At 44.7% G+C, this 21416-nt stretch overlaps 1 protein-coding gene across 3 annotated transcripts in view; it reads right to left on the bottom strand.

Annotated features, from left to right (window-relative positions):
- CFAP221 (cilia and flagella associated protein 221) overlaps positions 1-21416 on the bottom strand; it is an 88408-nt gene that overhangs the window by 53697 nt on the left and 13295 nt on the right. For all 3 annotated transcript variants that reach the window (XM_081142297.1, XM_081142296.1, XM_081142298.1), the window contains 2 exons: positions 20336-20436; positions 167-270 (listed from right to left, as the gene is read on the bottom strand). In XM_081142297.1, the coding sequence (XP_080998423.1) occupies positions 167-270; positions 20336-20436 (205 nt within the window). The remainder of the gene's footprint in view (positions 1-166; positions 271-20335; positions 20437-21416) is intronic.

Below are 21416 nucleotides of genomic sequence, written 5' to 3'. Positions count from 1 at the left end.
TTACACTATGCCACATACGTAAAATCTGTTACTGCTACACATCTGAAAATAACATTCAAATGTGGTTAATTTATTCTCTTTTGTAACTTGAGAGCTACCCCTCCAAATCCTCTTTGATCTAAGAGCTCTAAGGAAACTGGAAACTTGGAATCTTGACTCTCCTTACCTGATAGTGGCTTGATGGTAAAGGCTTGGTGAGGCTGGATCAGAGCAATATGGAACTCGAAATCTACAGGGCAGCTGCACTGCAAAGGAATAACGTATTTTTTGCTGCAAGAAAGAAAAATAGAAAATATCATTTTTCTTTATAACTAGCTCTTTTGCTATTAAAGATTAGAGACTCCAGCTATGTAATAAACAATTACAACAATAACAACCGTCAACACCAACACAATAATTCCTGGGTGCCAGCTCTCCTACACCCCCCAGATAGTAACGATTCTAACCCTATGTGGTAGCACTATGATCTCCCCACTTACAGAAGAGGAAACTGAGGCACAAGAGAGAGTAAGTGTCCTGCCATGGTGACATGGCTAGTTAGTGGCAGAACTGGAACCGAATGGTTGCCAACTGTCCCAAGTGCCCACACTTCAAATACCAGTGTCCTTGTGGCCTCAAGTACTGCAGGTTTATCTGGTACAGTCACAGGGGAGGGGCGTCTCTGCCACACACCAGGCCCCGGGGAACCTGGGAGCCACTGAGCAATCAGGCCTCACAGAAGCTGGGAAGCCCCCGCCTTACACAGCTTGGACCTAGGCCGCGTGGAAGAAACAACACGGGGGGTTGTTTGTGGACACATGCTGGAGGCTCTGTTCGGTTAGAGGGCCAGCAACCAGGATAGTACAGGGTAGGACCTGGGGAGGGTCCGTGCATTCAGAACCGCTCTCTCACACAAGACGAGGTCAGCTGCTGGGGACGCCTGGGGCTGTCGCTCACAGCACCAGGGAGCTGCCGCAGGGCAGGCCTTTCTCAGAGAGCCCTGAGCTTCCCCAGTCCCCTCCTGGTGGGCCCCTGCCAGGGGGGCGCGGGTCTGGGGAAGGAGCACGGCCTGGAGCGCGGCCTGGAGTGCTGCAGGGCACTGCATCCTGCTCGGAGCTGGCGCAGGTTATCCGGCACCTTAAGCAGCAGCCTGCTGAGCTCCTCCTTTGGGTGACCCAGCAAGGCCCTCCGCCCTGGCTTCCTTGCAGCTCCTGCCTTCTCCACCTCAGAACTCCTGTGCTCGCGGCCCATCGCGCCCCCTGCCCAGTGCTGGCCCCTACCCCGTAGCCTGCTGGCTGAGGCCCCCAGCCAGCTGCCCGCCCCTCACACCTCCCAGTTCCTACTCCTGGGAGGCCGGACCCCATCAGCCTGGCCGAGCTGCAGGGCCAGGTCCCACACTGCCTTCCGGGGGTGCCCATCCAGGCTGTGTGCGTGGGGATTCTCCCACGTGGCCCGCTTCCTTGCCTGCCCAGCGCCAGCCTATGTGGGAGACGAGTCTTATGAAGGCAGAGCTGAGTCCACTTGCTGCTTCGGGGTAACATGGGCAAAGTCCCAGAGTCTAAGCATTCAACTACTGCCTGCTGAGCAAAGTGAAATCACTCTTTTGGGAGCAATTTTGGGGGCACAGTACAGTCCAAATGTGATTTTGAAGATTATGCATGAGCATTTTCATTTGGCTTTAAATTGATTACTTTTTAAACATTTCTGAAATATTCCAAATACAGAGAATAACAAAATAAAGACACCTTATTCCACGACCAGGCTCTAGCAAACCTTCACTTTGGGAATCAGTGTTTTATGTTCATAGAAACCATCTGCAGGACAGTTGTACCCCTATAGACCCCTCCCCTGTCCTCTCCTGGGTCCCCCCTCCCCAGGGGAACCCACCCTGTATTCACTACCATGCTCATGCATTTTTATAATATCACAACACATGTATGTACCCATGAAATATGTATTATATTGTTTGTTTTCAACAAAATTGTTCAAAAACGTGCTAATTTTGCATGACACTTGGCTTTTGACATTCGCCCATGATGGTGCGCGAGGCTCTGCTCGTTCGTTTTAACCAGTGACGAGGGTCCCATCTCACACGTACCTATCTACGCCCCGCTACGGGGCGTTTAGGCTGTGGCCACAGCAGGGGAGCGTGGCGCTTAGGTCTGCGCCCTCTCACTACTGCAACATGGCAGCGACAAGCCTTGTGCGTGACTCCTTACGCACCCGTCCCAGAGCCACTCTGGGGAACACTGAGAAGTGGAATTGATGGTCAGCCGTCAGGTAAAACTGTCAACCAAACTAGATGTGGCCAGAACGCTCTCCAAGCCCTTCTACCAGTTTGTGCTTCCACCAGCACCCAAGAGCTCCTGTTCTTACCACACAGGATCTTCCGGCGTTTTAACCTCTCCCGGCCTGATGGGGTGAAATGGCATCTCATTTTATTTTCACTTCATTTCCTTGAGGTTGAGCTTCTACGCGTATGTACCCATTTATATTTCCTCATCTCTGAATTGCCTGTGCATACCCTTTGCCCATTTTTCTATTCGGTTGTTTTGTTCTCTTATTAATTTGTAAATTCTGGGTATTAACTTGGTCAATTATATCCACTGATATAAATTCTAGAGTATTCTCTTCAGCCAACAGTGAGATGAACACTCCACCAGCTTTTAAGCAAACTCATAAACCCTGTCCTAACTCGGGCTCTACCACAAGGATCCAGTCCGTCTTAACGCTCTGAGATGCTTCCTAATTCTGAAACACTGGGTACCTGTCATCACATTTTCAAGGTCACTGCTCTGGCCAGCGTGCTCCGTGGCTGGAGCGTCGGCCGCGCACTGAAGGGTCGCAGGTTCATTTCCCAGTGAAGGGCATGTACCTGGGCTGCAGGTTTGATCCCCGGCCCGGTCGTGGCTCCTGCAGGAGGCAACCAGTCGATGTGTCTCTCTCACATGGACGTTTCTCTCTCTCTCCCCCTCCCTCCTCCCTTCCACTCTCTCTGAAAACCAAGGAAAAAAATATATCCTCAGGTAGGATTTTAAAAAATTCTAATCTAAATTCCCATTGTGAAATACCATTAAAACCGATCTCCAAGGAAGAAGGTGGGATAAAAATCCTCGCCTGATGCCTGTTCCCCTCAGAAGCAAGCGGGAGCCTCGGGCAGAGTTCATCTCTAATGTACAGAAAGCGCCACTAAACCCTGAAGCCCACGGAGTTAGTGCTTCGGAGGCAACCCCGCTTTGACCTTGCTGCGTTACTGATTAAACATCCTATCAATTAGGCTGAGGCTACGTGTAAACATATATTAAGTACTTTAACAGAATGATTCCCTATTTTGAATAAAACCCAACCCAACTTTTAAAATACTAGGCTTATAGCCCTTGCCCAGTGGCTCAGTCAGTTGGAGTGTCGTCCCACACACCAAAAGGTTGTGGGTTCGGCCCCCGGTCAAGGCACATACGGGGGGGGGGGCGGGTAACTGATCAATGTTTCTCTCTCTCTCTCTCTAAAATCAGTAAACATATCCTCAGGTGAGGATTTTAAAAAACAACAAAAAAACACCTAGACTTATATTACAATCATGTACAAATTTTGTGCCTATTAGAAGAGAGCATATATTTGCCTTACAGTAAGTAAATATTATAAAATAATTTAATATAAATTAAAATATCTTTCTTGTCCCTTCTCCAAATAAATGCTAGCTGAGGCCAGACATCACTTTAGTTCCTTGTTAATTATGTAGCACTTGTTTTTACCTTACTCTGATATTATTTTCTCATTTACCCTAAAATTTAACATTGTGTTTGTCAGAGGAGTAATTAAGGATTTTTTGAGAGGCTGAGTGATCTCGTGAATTACTGTAGATGATAAACCTTACATTTCCTCCCCGATTAAAAGATCTCAATGTCTAGAGGGTAAATGAGCAGGACATCTTATCATGAGTCGGGTCTAAGTCCTTTTTGGAGAATGCAGGTTAACTGACAGTGAGTATGACAAATTTTAATTTATGACAAGATGCTGGATTCAGACAGTACAATAAATTAGCCATTAGCTGTTATGAGTGTGTAAAATGAGAGGGAAACACCATGCAGATAAAGGGAAGCCTCCCCACAGAGACGCCTGATAATTTAAACTATGACACAGACTATACCACGTCAGTGGAGTAGGAGTTCTCTTTAGTCAACTGCTCACTGGCAGAGGAATCACTGACAGATGGAAAGAGTGGACGGCAGTGAGGCATCTGTGTGCCATTCTTTCCCTCCCAAATGCACACAGGACTCATGAGAAGAATCAGCCTGGGAAAGCGTGGCGACTGCACACTGCGGCCGTTTTGAAACCAGCCCATAAACCCTTGGACACTCCTCCCATGGAGAGAAGAAGCCTGTCTCCGCCTGCGGAACGCGGCCCTCTGACCCCTTAACTAGAATCAGTGGACGCGATGCCGCACTGTTCCTAAGGCAAGACTGGGAAACGGTCATCCCCCACTTCCCCTGGGGAGCCCCCTCTGGAGCTGAGTCGCGGGGCTGTAAGAAAGCCCAGGCGCCTGGGAGGGCGCGCGGAGAGAGCCCGGCCCTCAGCGCAGCAGGCCAACGGCCGTCTCGGGAGCAGAGCCCGCTGGCTGCACGCGGAGCGAAGCCGGGTCTCCTCCGTGGGGCCACGGCCAAGCTGTGGACCCACCAGCAAAAGAAATGGTTGCTGTTATTTTAAGCCACTATTTCTAGGGTGTCTTGTTACACAGCAATACAAGAACAGAAACAAAATCAAAACCTCAAACAGCATTCTCTTTCTCACCTCATTTCTGTTTTAATGAGTGATTACCTTACCTCATTTCTGGTTGTAATCTTGATTTGGCAATTTTTAAGTCTTTTGTTGTTCTTCTAGCCTTTAACATATACCTGTTAATGTGCTTGTATGTCAGTTAACCCTCTTAACAACACTAGGGGTTAAGAGGACTAGTGCTATGCCTATTTTATGGATAAATAACCTGACCTATGGGGAGGTCCAAGGCCACACAGTTGATCAGAGGTGAGGTGGAAGTTAAAGCCCGGGCTCCAGCCCGGCCGGGCGTGGCTCAGCGGTTGAGCGTCGCCCTAGGATCCAGGTGATCGGGGTTCGATTCCTGGTCAGGGTACATGCCCAGGTTGTGGGCTCGATCAATGGCTCTCTCATCATTGATGTTTTTGTCTCTCTCTCCCTCTCCTTTCCTCTCTCTGAAATCAATAAAGATATATTTAAAAAAAAAAAAAATTAAAGCCCGGGCTCCAGAATCTGAACTTTTCACTGCTGTAATATCGGCTCTCCCAGGTCTCTAATATTGGGGACTAGCTCATGACACTTCAGTGCTTGCACTGCAGTCTTTGTCTCTGTGGACATCCTCTGTGAAACCCATCCCTCTGTGCTTTATTTGTCGAGCTTCTAGAAGATATTTCCTTTAATTAGGCCATCAGCAAGAAAGGTCTATAAAATCTCAAGACCTTTCCTCAAATGTTCCCAAGCTCCCTGCAGTGCTGACCTGCACCGGGAAAGGAGGAAACCTGGGCCTGGCCAGTTACTTTCCCTTAAGCTTTAGGTGTAAATTGCTGTATTCAAGATGTGACCAAAAAATCCAGAAAGAATTCAGACATAATGATTAGTTACCTGATAAGCCAGACCCCAAACCCCAAACAAACGAGAAACAATTTGAAAAGATATAGAACTGAGGATAAATTATGTTTCAAAATTCAATGTGTGCCCTTTCATCTAAGATCATTTATGTTCTTATGAATTTTCATTTGCTGCTTCTCTAAATTTTTTTATTTTATTTTAGAGAGAGAGAGAGAGCCTGGCCCCTGACTCCTTTCTTGCCCTTGGTTATTTCCTTCCCAAACCTTACCGGTCCTCCCCATTGGTAAAACCACCCCTCCCACCCTCGCCACGCCCCAGCAGCTTAGGAAAGGCGGGATTCTGGTGAACACACCTGGGAACCAGCGGGATTAAAGGAGGTCACCCCTGCCTGCTTGGTGAAAGAAGTGAAGGCATTTCTCCGGGGACTGGAAAGGAACTGAACTCAGGAAAAGTTACAAGTGACCAGGTGACACACTCTGTCACTCGCATAGATAATATGTACCCTATTTATATTTCAAAAACATGCTTTAAAATTGTGGTAAAATGTACATAACAAAGCTTATCATTTTAACCATTTTTAAGTGTAACTTTAGTGGCATTAAGTATATTCACACTGTTCTGCAACCATCAGCACCATCTACGCACAGGACTTTTTCACCTTGTGAAACGGAAACTCCGTCCCCATTAAACAGTAACTTTCCATCCCCTCCCCCCAGGCCCTGGCAGCCACCCCTCCACTTCTGTCTCCAATCCGACTACTCTAGGTAGCTCACATAAGTGGAATTATACGGTATAAAGTACCTTTTAAACTTAGCTTCACTTAAAAAGTATTAATATAAATAATACATTTAATGGAAAATAACACCTTACAACTCACCGGAGTTGCAGATACTACGGGGTAAGGAATGAAATTCAGGGGAGGCCCAGGGGAAACAAAGCAGGGCCCGCGGGTAGGGACCAGAGAGCAGCGAGGTCTGGCATCAGGAAGGAGGCCCATTAGAGGGAAAGGAGATGGAAGGGCCTCCTGCAGCTGATTTCATTTTGGTGAGGAAAAGACAGCATTTATTCAGAGAAGATAAGAATACACTAAAACTGCCGATGGCTTTTGCCTCTTTTAAAACAGATGGTAGAAGGACCCACATGCTAACTGCATTCACTCAGACTTCCTTGGAGCTAAATGCCCTGTAATGATGTTTGGCCTGAAACAGCCAGCAGGGCACCAGCTGCCAGCCTCCAAGGCCTCCTGGCTCACCCACCAGCAGTTACTAGAACTAAAAGGTCGCTTGGCAGTGGAATAAGAAACACATTTTTAAAGCAAAGCAACTTAAATTCAAATACTTGGGGCTTAAAATTGTAATATATAAGACTTTTTAGTGAGAAATTTGGGGGATATGCAAAAAAGGGCAACTATTTAATAAAAAACTCACCATGCAGTTGAATGGTTGCTACTCTATTTTAAATATTTTGATAAGCATTAAATAATCACATTCCAGAAATCATATTAGCAGTGCATGTGAGTATGTGTGTGTGTGTGTATGTGTGTGAATGTTTGTGTGTGTGTGTATATGTGTGTGTGTGAGTGTAGGTGTGTGTGTGTATGTGTGCGTGGTGTGAGAATGTATGTGTATGTGTGTGAGTGTGTATGTGTGTGTGTATGTATGTGAGCGTGTGTCTGTGTGTATGTGTGTGTGTGAGTGTATATGTGTGTGTCTGTGTGTCTGTCTGAGTGGGTGTGTATATATGTATGAGTGTGTATGTGTATATGTGTGTGTATGTGTGTTTGTGGTATGAGTATGTGTGTGTGTATGTGAGCATGTGTGTGTATGTGTGTATGTGTGTGGTATGAGTGTGTGTATGTGTGTATATGTGTGTGTGAGTGTATGTGTGCGTGTGTGTGTGGTGTGAGTGTGTGTGTGGTGTGTGTGTGGTGTGAGCGTGTGTGTGTGTGTGTGTGTGAGCGTTTGTGAATGTGTGGTATGTGTGTGAGTGTGTGTGAGTGTGTGTGTGTAGGCATCACAAGCCTGTGATACTGGGCATCAGAGCAGCAGCAGCAGTGACCAGATGTGGCCGCCTGTACAGTACTTGGCAGAAGATCCAAGAGCATATAAACCAAGCAAGGAGCAGGTGTGCCCAGAAAACACTGTCAGTTTAGAGTCTCTCTCCGAGACCGAACACACCCACAATTTCTGCTTTTGCTTCTAGGCGTGTGCTTTGGGTAAACACTGAAATTCCTTGTTATAGTCTTAAATATTAGAATTGAGAATTAATCCACAGCTACTACTCATAACAGTATTTTAAAGTTTCTTACTGCTTAGTCCATAATACTTAGTTTCATAGAAGCCACAAAATGTATATGCTTTTGAATTTAATGAATCATTCCAAGAATTTATACAAAAGACTAGAATGCCCAAGACAAGAAAAACACCCCACATGTAATTACTACCCGGACACACTTTCATTTGCTCTAGATGCTGGTCGTGAATCTGAGTTTCTCACCCCTTAGCCCCATCCAACCAACTGCGCGATTTTCCAGTCACACTTGCACGGTGTTTAATGAAGGAGAGCAGAGTATGACAGTTATCAAGGTCAATATTGGCTGTTCTGGTTTTAGGTGTTTTAGCGTTTCGATTTCTTTCTCCCAAAGTTGAAAGTTTAGAATTCAACATTTTGTGAGAAAAAAATTTAAAAAGAAAACAAAAACTAACTTAGGTCTTCTGCTGAGAGTCCCTTTGCTGACCGTCTCAAGCCAGTAGCCACCTCTACTGAATGAAGAGGGACGCGCAGAAGCCCTTTCGTTACTACTGAGTTCCATCCCTGCGGTTTAGGGGTCGGATGATTTTCTTTTCCTGCCAAAATTTATAAAAAGAGACGGCATCCAGAGGAGCAGCTAGATCAATAGTAGGTCAACAAAGGGATGTTAAATCAAAGACATTTTAACTACAAAATGTGGGAGAATTTTAAATGCAGTAAAAATTCAGGCTATTGTTAATTGACAGTGATTTAAAATATATGTATATAGCTTTATTGATTTCAGAGCGAGGAAGGGAGAGGGAGAGAGAGAGAGAAACATCAATGATGAAAGAGTCACTGATCGGCTGCCTCCTGCACATCCCCTGCTGGGGATCAAGCCCACAACCTGAGCATGTGCCTCAACAGGGAATCGAACCTCGATCTCTCGGATCATAGGTTGATGCTCAACCGCTAAGCCACACCAGCCAGGCAACAGTAATGTTTTATTTGAATATAAATTTCAAAGCAGTTTTAAAATACAAGTTCACTACTGCTTGATAACTCAAGGAGGGGCTGAAGTAAAAAACAAGTTTTTTGACAAGTTCAAGTCGCCCTTGTCAGAATGTTCTTATGAAATGCTGCTGTTCCTTCAAACAGACTTTGAGCTTGGGACACATAAAATGAGGCCCTAGTATGAGTAAGGAGCGTGTTTCCCTCGATGAGCTGAAAAATGTGAATTTATTCTCTGCGAGGGCTTTGAAATATCCTTCTGAAGATCAATTTCAGTCTTATCCTGACCCCCCCATTCTAAGCCAGTCACAGCTGACTCTTGGGCCCCTCACACAGAGGCTCCATGCTGGCACAATACAGACAGGACCTGGCTGTTCATGCTGGGCCAAGAGTTACCACCAATCTCCCCTCTTGGGGCAAGTGTAAGAGTTTCCATTCTCCCATGGCCTGGATGCTTTTAACTCCAGGGGCAGTGAGGGAATCTGGCTTCACTTGGACGTCCCATTCTAACCTTGGGTATTCCCACTCTCTCTAAAATCAGCCACGAGGTTCACTGCTTAAGGAAAAGCATCCTTTGGTAAATTCTTAAACTAATGATGCTGAAGTTCCAGAGACTAAAATACTCTGGCTTTCAATGGAGTCACCGGGACCTTTCCTGTTAGCATTGTTACTGTGGCCTGTGGTCTACCAGGCATCTGCAGCCCTGAGATGAGCACATGGTTCCATTTGCAGTGAGAGCAACGTGGCTGCCCTGCCCATGGGATCAGGTGCAAAGTAGAAACGGGGAGGGGAAGGGAAGGGGAACTCAGCGGAGGACCCAGGTGACTTTCATGCCAGCTCGTCTATAGCACACCATCAATAAATCAACAAACACCACACGCTGTGAGGGTGTGGAGAAAAGGGAGCCCTTGTGCACTGCTGGTGGGAATGCAGACTGGTGCAGCCACTGTGGAAAACGGTACGGAGGTTCCTCAAAAAATTAAAAATGGAGCTGCCTTATGACCTAACGATTCTACTTTTAGAGACCATATGCATATATATATATAAATATATACCCAAAACAATAATTTGAAAGAATTATATGCACCCCTGTGTTCACTGCAGTGTTATTTACAATAGCCAAGATATGGAAGCAACCCAAGTTTCCAACAATAAATGATTGTATAAAAACATAGTGGTATACATATACTACAATGGACTATTCCTTGGCCAGAAAAAATAATGAAATCTTACCATTTGTGACAGCATGGGTGGACCTAGAGGGTATTATGATAAGTGAAGTAAGTCAGTCAGAGAAAGGCATATGCCATATGATTTCACATACTTGTAGAATTTGAAGAATAATACAAATTAAACAAAACACACTCATAGATACAGAGAACAGGCTGATGGCTGCCAGAGGGAAGGGTGTTTGGGAGACTGGGTGAAAAGGGGAAGGGATTGAGAAGTATAGATTGGTAGCTATAGAATAGTCATGGGGGTGTAAAATACAGCACAGGAAATATAGTCAATAATATTTTAATAACTAGGTACGATGCCAGGCGGGTACTGGAAACATTGAGAGGAACACTTTGTAAAGCACATGATTGTCTAAACACTATGCTGTACAGCTGAAACTAATACAAAATAGTATTTAATGTAAACTGTAATTGAAAAAATATATACATAAATGTTCATAACAGCATTATTTAAAATAGCCCAAAGCAGTAACAACCCAATGTCCATCCACTGATGCGTGGAAAAGTAAAATGTGGTCCACCCACACAATGGGATATTACTCAGCAATAAAAAGGAATGAAGCACCAATACACATTATAAGTGGGATAAACCTTGAAAACATTATGCTAAGTGAAAGAAGTCAGTCACAAAAGACCACGTGATGAAATGTCCAGAGTAGACAAACTTAAAGAGATAGAAAGTAAATTAGAATTTGCCTGAGGCTGAGAAATTTGGAGGGAAAATAAGGAGTGGGTGTGGGGTTTCTCTCGAGGGTGATAAAAGGTTCTAAAATTGATGATGGTGACTGTTGCATATACTAAAACTAGTATTGTACATTTTAAATTAGTAAATTTTGTGATAAGATGTGGATATCTCAAAACTTTTTTAAAAATGTAAATAGCGGGACAAAGCAGCTCTTCATCCTAGACCTGCAGCCACAGGCAATACCCCTCTCAATCCCTGCTCTGTTCCTCTGTGGAACTGCCACTGGGCCATAAGCTTGTGCAGTTTCTGGCAGGCTGTTTCGGGGGCCTCACGTCCCCCTCTGCCATCAGCCCAGTCACTCAGTGTTGGAAGACCACCTTCAACTTGGCTGCTAGTCTTCCCACACCAAGCCTCTCATTGCAGCTAGTCTATATGTTGTCGACCTTTGTTAATGCGTGAACCAAACTGGCTGGGTCTCATTTGTGCATTCTTTAGGCAAAAGTCTCTTTGGTGGTGATGATGACAATGATGACGACAGTGATGATAGCTAATATAAATCACTAACTATATGCTAAGCACTGTTTTTACTACTAAATATTAAAAACTTTTAACTATTATTGCTAACAATAAGTTCCATTTTAACTCATTTAATTCTCAGAACAATTCTACAAGGTAGGTAAGCTTATGAACTTCATTTTACAGGTGAGGATTCTGAGAGGCACAAAGAAGTCGTCATGTTGCAGGGTCACACAGCCATCATGAAGTGGAGCCTCAACTGGAATCCAGGCAGAATGGCTCCAGAGCCTCAGTGGTCTGTGCTGTTAAACACAACATTATATTTCCTTGTCTCCTTTTCAGTTTCTTTATTGAAAGTCCTTAAGGGCCAGGCAGGTAACAAAAATGAGTGAAGAGGGCTTAGCATGAGGTGATAGGGAGTGGTGGGGACTGTGGTGAGCTGGCCAAGGCATTTCCCCCTAAAGAGATGCTTCTATTCCATCCCAGCTGAACTCACTGTGATCATCCAAGAATGTGGGTCCAGTACTGCTGGATTTTCCTCTTTTGTATACAGAAAACTGAAATTTTTATGTGAAATCTTTTGATTTTTAAATGTTGGCGGCTAATTCAAATGTTTTTTAAAAAATGAAATGTAGGGGCCACATCCATGTGGATCAAATCAAGTAGGTCATAGTTTAATTAAATCAGAAGCCATAAATTGGAAGCCAACAGGCCAAAATCAGAATGGATGGATGATTGAATGAGTGAGTGAGTGAGTGAGTGAATCATGGAGCAATGACAAGTGAGAATTATAAAGTAGCTTTCAACAGACAAGAATGAGGATTGAGGGACCACATCTTGGTTCCCTTCCAACAATCTAAAAATTCCTTAGGAAATCATCCCAGGCATTCAGCTTTCCGTTGAGGAGGTACAAAGGGAAAGACTGAGGTTGCGGGGCTAAGAGGGGAGTAGAACCAGCCCGGGGCAAAGCTGGAAGCAGCCAGGCGTCCCATCTATTGAAGACAATGACAGGTGGATGGTGGAGCTGAGGAGGTGCTGACTGGAGCTGCCCTCTTGTCTGGTGGGGCGGGTAGGAGAAATGGGTGAGGTTGGGCTCAGAAGCTGCCAAGAAGCTGGGACAACCTTAGAGAAGCAGTGTTCAGAGGCACATCTGGCTCTGGTCCCACAGCCTGAACTCCCAAGCAGCCTCTGAAGAAGGCATTCCTGTGCATATGGGGGTAGGGGCCTCGCGCTGAGGCAGAGAAAGAGCAGGAGCTGACTGCACATCAGCACCAAGGAAGAAGGCCCAATGGGCCATGCGGGTGACAAAATGCTGGTAGGAATGAACATGAGAGCAGCAAGCTTGGAGACCACAGTGAGACACGGGTATCACAAACCAGGTGGTCGCGCCTTCTTATGCTGCTGAGCAGTGGCTTGTAGGGAGACGTATTTTATCACTGATAATATTTAGAATTGTTGGTGCATGGCAATATTCAAAAGCAGAATGACTTCTAGTAGGTTTTGTTGTCTTTTAAATTTTTTCTACAGACAATGAACTCTCATTATTGCTCTCATGTGGGCAGGACCACTCCCACCACCCACTTCTTGGTGTGACCCAATAGGAATCCTGGAGGCTGCCCAGGCCTCCTTTCCTGTCCTGGTGAGGGAAGGCATCCTGGTGATGGTTCACCTACTGTATATCAGCCCTGAACTACCCAATCCTGATAAAACCCACCAGGAAATTATCATCTCTGCCAGGTGACAGCTTATATCAGCTCAACTATTCATGGAAACCATACCATCACTCCATGTAAGTACAATTCCAGAGCCAGATAAAGCCTGATGGAGTGCTGACAAGTGGGTGTGTAAATCCAAGACCAGGTTTCTTGCTGTAGATTTGTAGTGAATGCTGTTGGCACTCTCCTTCACCAGCTGGTGCACCCATCAGCAGGTCTAGGAGTGTTATGGCTGATGACTCTCACCTTGACCTTCTCCAAAGAAGTGCCCTTGGATGGAGGCTGGTCACCCCATCCCTATCCTTCACTGCTTTATGGGTTATGTCCTAATAAATCATGTGCAATGAACATTGTTTCTGCTTCTAAGAAACCTGACCTAAGGCCCTATGACTACATTTAAATATTTGTAATCACTGCTTTTAAAAAATTTTCTAAATAATAATTTTATTTTCAATTACAGTTGACATACAATATTATACTAGTTTCATGTGTACAACCTAGTCATTAGACATTATATAACTTACTAAGTTATCACCGCAATAAATCTAGTACCCATCTGACACCATACATAGTTATATTTATTACAATATCATTGACTATATTCCTTATGCTATACTTCATCCCTGTGACTATTCTGTAACTATAGATTTATACTTCTTAATCCCTTCACCTTATTTACCCACCCCCGCTGATGCCTCTCCTATCCGGCAACCATCAAAATGTTCTCTGTATCTATGAGTCTGTTTCTGTTCTGCTTGTTTTTTTTAAATCTATTTTGTCTGGTATAAGTATTGCTATCCCAGGCTTTTTTGTTTGTTTGCTTCCATTTTCATGAAATATATTTTTCCATCCCTTTACTTTCATTCTGTGTGTGTCTTTCAATCTGAAGGGAGTCTTTTGTAAACAGCATATGTAAGGATCTTACTTTGTTATCCATTCAGCCACCATATATCTTTTGATTGGAGCATTTAAATCATTTGCATTTAAAGTAATTGTTGATAGATATGTATCATATGTATTCATATTTTTAATCTTTTTTTCCTTCTTCTTAAAGAAGTCCCTTTAACATTTCTTATAATACTGGTTTGGTGGTGATGAACTCGTTTAGCTTTTTCTTGTCTGGGAAGCTCTTCAATTCTAAATAATAGCATTGCTGGGTAAAGTAATCTTGGTTGTAGGTCCTTGCTTTTCATCACTTTGAATATTTCTTGCCAGTCCCTTCTGGCCTGAAATGTTTCTGTTGAGAAATCAGCTGACAGTCTTATGGGAGCTCCCTTGTAGGTTAACTAACTTGCTTTTTTCTTGCTGATTTCAGATTCTCTCTTTGTCTTTAACCTTTGGCATTTTAATTATGATGTGTCTTGGTGTGGGCCTCTTTGGGTTCATCTTGTTTGGGATTCTCTGTGCTTCCTGGACTTGTATGTCTATTTCCTTCACCAGGTTACTGAAGTTTTCCATCATTGTTTTTCACATAGGTTTTTGATTTCTTGCTCTGTCTCTTCTCCTTCTGTTACCCTCATGAGGTGAATATTGGTACACTTAAAGTTGTCCCAGAGACTCCTTATACTATTTTCATTTTTAAAAATTCTTCATTATTTTTACTGTTCTGATTGGGTATTTCTGCTTCCTATTTTCCAAATCTCTTATTTGATCCTCTGCTTCATCTATTCCACTGCTGATTCCCTGTGATGTATTCTTCATTTCAGTTAGTGTGTTCTTCATTTCTAACTGATTCTTTTTTTATTTTCTATCTCCATTTTTATGTTTCTTATATCAATGTTGAAGTTCTCATTAAATTCATTGAACATCCTTATAACCAGTGTTTTGAACTCTGCATCTAGTAGATGGCTTGTCTCCATTTTATTTTTTTCTGGAGTTTTATTCTCTTTTTTCTTTTGGGACATGTTTCTTTGTCTCCTCATTTTGGCTGCCTCCCTGTGTTTGTTTCTATATATTAGGTAGAGCTGCTATGCCTCCTGGGCTTGGTAGATTGGCCTTATGTAGTAGGTATCCTGTAGGGCCCAGTGGTACAGCCTCCCTGGTCACTCCAGGTGTGCCCTCCATGTGAGCTGTGTATACCCTCTTATTGTAGTTGAGCCTTGATTGCTGTTGGCACCTCAATGGGAGGGTTTTACCCCCAGGCAGACTGGCTGCAAAGACTGGCTGTGATCATCTTTGAGGATCAGCTGTCCAGGGGCCAACCCCATAAAGCAGGACTTTTCAACAGGGCTCGGGTGCCTGCTGAGTCCATCCCCGAGTGTGTCCCTCAGTGGAAGTGTTTGGGTGGTGCTTTGATGTGGTTTAAAGCTGTACACCAGGTGTGCTGGCTCTGAGGCCTCCTAGGAGGTGCAGGCCAGGTTAGCTGCCACCTGTGCCTTGCCCATGGCCACCTGGTATGAGATACAGAGCTATCCACAGATGGCTGCTTGTGCTGCGCTTGGAGGTGCCCAGGAGAGGCCAAGCTATGAACCAAGGCTGGCTGCCCCTAGTGCTGGTCCCGAGGCCACTTATCGAGAGTTATGGGGCATGCTGAGGCCAGATGTTACTTGTTTGAGAGATTTTAGGAAAGTCTGAAGCTTGAGCCAAGACAGGCCATTTGTATGGAAAAGCCACTGGAAACAGCTTGAAGTGGCTCCACAGGCTAGGAGGGGCAGGGTCTCAGGGAATCACCAGGGAAAGGCAAACAATGTTAGGTTGATGGAGATTCAGACACGGTGCCTATCTGCTGGCTCTGTGCGGGGAGGGCTCATCAAAGGAACAATGGCCTCTGCCAGGACTTATGGCTGGGAGAAAGCTGCCCCTTTGGCCTTTACCCTGATGCCAGACAATTCAATTCCTCCCTGTATATCCCTGGTGCCTTTGAGCTGCTGACCTAGACCTGGAGTTCAGAGCCAGTGAGTCTAAGTCCATGTGTTGGCCGTTTAAGAGGAACTGCCTGGGACTTCAGAAGTCTCAGCCTCACTTAGCCTCAATCCCTGCTGGTTTTCACAGCCAGATGTTATGGGGACTTCTTTTCCTGGCACTAGAACCCTGGGCTAGGGGACCTGATGTGGGGCTGGTATCCTTTACTCCTCAGAGGGGATCTCTGCAGCCAAGATATCCCTCCCAATTTTTATCCGCCACATGTGGGTGTGGGACCTGCCCATCTCTGCCCTTCCAACTAGTCTCAATGTGGCTTCTTCTGTATATCTTTAGTTGTAGGACTTCTGTTCATCTAGATTTTAGGCAGTTCTGAATGAGGGTTGTTCCGTAGTTTAGTTGTAATTTTGATGTGGTTGTGGGAGGATTTGAGTACCGCATTACTTACACCATCATCTTGACCAGAACCCTCCTCACTGCTTATTTTTGAAGTGTCCAGGTGCTCCAAGTGCTCTGCTGTCCTGTGCCTGGCTCACCACAGCAGTCCTGCCCATCACCCTCCACTTCTCTGCCTGGGGCACCACAGTGAGGTTTCTTTCTAAAAGGCAGACATGACTGTGCCATTTCTCTGCTTAAATCTTTCAGTGATAGCCTCAGTAAAATCTACACATCCCAGCAAAGCCTATCTTGCTCAGCTGTTTTTCTATTTCCCCTGCCCCATGTCCAGTCACACAAATATTCTAGACAGGCCCAAACACCTGTGCCTTTTTGCACCTCTGACTGTCCAAGCGACAGCACTACCTGAGATACCCTTGTTCTCCCCGACCTCACTTCCTTCTGCTGACTGATTTCTAGTCATCCTTCACAACTCACTCAGATAGGTTCTCCTCTAGAAGCCAAGATATCCCGCCCAATTGTCTGAGCCCAGGTCTTGTCTGAGCTGCCTCAGCCCACCTACCCCTAACTCCCCTCACACTGAGCTGGGTTAGGTGTCCTTCCTCAGAATACACTGAATTAGAAATCACAATGGTCCGTTTAATCATGATATCAGGTCTTAATCATCTCCGAAACCTCAGTACCTAACATTGTGTCTGACACATAGTAGGCATTCAATAAAGATTTCTTGAGTGAGTAAATGCTGAATAAAGAATCTACCCAAATGATACATTCAATCCCCAAGGCAGCCTAGGATCAGGAGGGAACGTTTCATGTGAAACTCATTCATGTATTCACCGGGCTACCAGGCATTCTGGATTGAATGCAGCCTAAGATGGCTGGGGTAGTTACAAGTTGGTAAAAACCCATTATGTAAAGTGCATAAAGTCTTGGGAAGGCACTGCTTGCTGCCAGAAGGTCGGCAGGGAAAAAGTAGCATGCTTACTGTTTGAAAGATTTAAAAATATATATTATATCATTATACACAATAACTCAGTTTAATAAACTGTTTAGCTGAAATGTTCTTTTGGATTACAAATGAAGAAAATTCTATTCAAAATAGCTCCAGAAAGGCCTCTAGGGAGGTTGATAGATTTGTGTTTTAAGAACCAAGACTGATGTCTGCATTTTAGGGCATATCATTTTCGCCAGCATATTAAAGCATTGTTTTCATAAGCCTGGTTTATGGAGCAAACAAAAAGTAATTTGTGGAGGGAAAGAAAGAGAGAGAGACAGAAGGAAAGGAGAAAGGAAAGGGAAGGGGAAGGGAAGGGGGAGGGGAGGGGAGGGGAGGGGAGGGGAGGGGAGGGGAGGGGAGGGAGGGAGGGAGGGAGGGAGGGAGGGAGGAAGGAAGGAAGGAAGGAAGGAAGGAAGGAAGGAAGGAAGGAAGGAAGGAAGGAAGGAAGGAAGGAAGGAAGGAAGGAAGGAAGGGGGAGGGAAAGAAGGAAGGAAAGGAAAGAGGGCAATGTATAGGAGAGAGGAGGGGAGGGCAGGGGAGGGGAGGAAGGAGAAAAGAATGAACTAGAAAGTTGTTTCCTGCCACTTCAATTTTGGTAAAAGTTTCTATATTCACCCATTTAAGGGAAATGGCTATGTTTGGCCCTAAAATGCATAGAGTGTGTGGGCCCCACCAGGAGGGCTTGGCCTTTGTTAGGTGAAACTTGGGGTTCCTGTACAGAGCATTTAGTACTGAGAAGGACCAGGTGAAGTAAGGAAGGGCTGGGATAGAGCTCCGGCAGAATGTTTTGGGGCAAATAAACAGAAAATGGAAGAACGAGGAGCCAAGAATAGACGTCACCCAAAATGTAAAAGTCTGAACACCCACTGGTGGCGATGATGTAGGAAAACACATTTTCATATGCTGCAGGTATGTGTGTGAATATGTACAACCATTTTGGAAAATAATTTGACATTAGACAGTAACAACCGATCTGTGCTGAACCTGCAATTTCATTTGCATGCATATAGCCACACGAAACTCTAGGACATGTGCCCCAGGCCATATACAAAGATATACAAAAGCAGTGTTGGGCAAAGAAAAAAACAGTGAAAACAGCCCATAGGCCCATTAGCAGAACAGAGAAAATCTGTGGTAAATCCATACAGCAAGACACTACAGCCGTGAACTACGGTTATATAGATGAACATGGCTGACCCACCAAAACATAATACTGAATGAAAAAAAGCAAGTTACAATAGAACTTACATACAGTATGATTCCATTTATATAAAGATCAAACACTGGCAAAGCTAAACAATGTGTTATTTAGAGGTACATACGTATGTGTCAAAACTCTTCAAATAAATCAAAGAAATAATTACCACAAAATTCAGAATAGTGATTGCAAAGTTACTGGTAATGTTTTATGTCTTAAAACTATTGTTCATTATATTATTTTTATTATTCTTGAATTTCTACAGATTATTATATATTCTTTTGTGCATAGAGCACACAGAGATGGTAGTCAGAGGCTCATGGGAAGGTGTGGGGGTGAGAAGAGGGGCACGCAACAGCTGAACCAAGGCCACTGCTCCAGAGCTAAACTTGGGGGTTTCTCTCAGGGACAACAGATGGTACTAAGAAGGAAAGGTCCTGAAACTCATATATACCAGTCCTCCCACCACCTCCAAAGGGCTTCAGCTGCCCCTGCCTCTAACTCTAGCGACTTGTAACCCACTCCCCTGCTCAGTGCTGCCCGCAGGGACTTGAATTGGTCTCTGCCTGCAGAGGCCCAAAATCTCTGCTCACCATCTGGGCCTACATCAAGAGGCATCTAGTGCTTGCCAGCTATTGGGCAGGTTAAAATCCTTCAGTGGCCCTTCAGCACCTACAAGGTGTAGCCATGCTCTCTGCAGCTACACACCTTTGTACATGCTACTTCCCTGCCAGGAATGTCATCCTCACTCCCCACCCCACGGTGTCCTTCCAGGATAACCATGTCACCCTCACATGAGTGAGGACTTTCCCCATCTCTCCAGTTTTGTGCTCCCTCTTCTGGGCTGCACAAGACCCTATATGTGCCTCTATTACAGCACTTAGTAATTAGCGTAATTAACTGGTGGCATGGGTCTAGCCCCTCTGGACTCGTTCAGAATCAGAACCTTTGGTTATTCCATTGGGACTTCACAGGCAGGACTCAATTAGAATGGAAAGTTGAGGCTGGAGCCAGGTCCTGCGGGTGCCTCCCCACCCCCCAAACTGCTAGGTATTAACAACTTAGTTGCTGACTCGCTGGGAGGTGAGGGGATGGCAGGAGACAGGGGCCAGGAAGCTGGGGTGGAGGGATTGGAGGCAGGGCTCGGGACAGCATATATTTCCCAACCAGTGGAAAAGTATTTCGTATAATGGCATGGCCATTAAATCTCGGTATCTAACAGCTCAATATATATCTTCTTTATATCCGTAGGGACAGACAGCACTATCGCTGGGAGTAGATATTTAATACATATTTACTGAAAACACAAGACAGATCTTAAATCACAATTGGAATCATCAACTATTCTCTCAACAAGAAGGAATTTGAAAATTGGCTTCTATAGTGACGTTTTGTCTCTGTTATCTCTGCATTCATTTCCCGCTTCATTTAAAAAGATTGGTTAATGGATGGGCACGAGCTCCAAGTTGGTCCAATAAGACGCAGTCCTGAGACTTTTGCTTAAATACCCCCAACTCCTGCAGCCCCTCCCACCACCCTTGCTGCTAACAGTGTCTGGAGCTTCTGGCAGCTGCCCTGCCCCATGCAGAGCAGCCAGCTGAGAAAGAAGGCCCAGCGACCACGACAGGGATGACGGGCACCAGGCTCCCGCCACCTGACTTAAACTCCCAGCCCCGCCCTGCCTGAACACTCACCCGGCACCCGGCAGCTAAATGACCAAATTAATCCCCTTTCCTTATAGTATTCTGACTGTTTGTTTGCTTGTTTTCCCTTTGTAATTACAGTTCTGGTCTAACTCGGCTAGAAAACTAACCTTCTACTGGGAAAAATACAATCTAAGTTTTTATGTATGTGACTATCTTTTAACTTTTCACACCCTGTGACATTAGGTAGTTCATTTCAGTAACTCACCTCTCACCAAGTAGGACATTGGATAGATTTATAAATGAGGGAAAGTCCAGTGTGTTCATGACAGGATAGGCATGGATGGGGATCAGCAACGTGTCATCACCCTAAAATTAAAGGGAAAAAAGTCAAGTTTATAGAAGACTAGAATTTTTTAAAGACCAACTTGTAGATACTTAATTTATTTTGTTTTCTATCATTAGAAATATTTCTAGAAAAAGTATTTTTTAAGAAACCTGAGTATTTAAATACAACATTTAAAATAGTGGTTTCTCTTAGCTATAAACAAAGTATAAATAATTTTAAATACATTTCATTAAAATAATATTCACTATTATGCAGGAAAGCTGATGATAACAATGCCTTCACATAGGTATGAAGACAGTAGCTGTCTGTTTCTATTTCAGGAAGTTACAGGGAAGCACAGTGTTCGGTGGCCTGAGAGAAAGAGGAACCAGCAGAACCGGCTGCTCCAGAGCAGATGGGAAACAGAACTGGAAGCGAGCAGAGGCCTGCTCTAGTCCTACATGGAGTACGACCTTAGGCATGACCTTTAACCTCTGCAGGCCTTGCTTCTTCCTTTGCAGAATGGGGATATTCTGCCTTTCCCTGAGGCATTTTTGAGAATGGCCTGAAAAGGGAGAAAGTACTGCATAAATTCGAGGTATTTTTAGCATTACCACTGAGAGCCAGAACCGTGCTGGGGCTCTCATGATGCCCGGGGTGGGGATTTGTGTTCTTGGTACAGAATATTCCTCCAGAAAGCAATATTCTATTTTCAGTTTTAGGTTTTTTTTCCTTTTAAAAAATTGAAGCTCATTTGTTACTAAAGCATACTCTTCCATTTTAGTTTTGAAAACTTAAATTTACTTAACCTTAAGACTTCTTGACTTACAAGAGCTAGGGCTGGAACAGAGCAGAGCGAGTGTGCAATGACCGTTTTAAGATACGGATCCAGGGCATGGGAGCTGGCTCTGGCTGGAGGCCAAAGGATGACTTAGGGGACTTAGAAAAGGCTCATACGAAGTCATAGCACGGCCAGCCACCTGAGGTCGGGCCATGCAGGCTCCCACATCTCCGCAGACCC

The sequence above is a fragment of the Miniopterus schreibersii genome, assembly GCF_964146895.1.
Source record: "Miniopterus schreibersii genome assembly, chromosome: 7".
Classification (NCBI taxonomy): domain Eukaryota; kingdom Metazoa; phylum Chordata; class Mammalia; order Chiroptera; family Miniopteridae; genus Miniopterus; species Miniopterus schreibersii.
The sequence above is the reverse complement of the archived record's forward strand: the minus strand, read 5'-3'. Positions and strand labels throughout refer to the sequence as shown.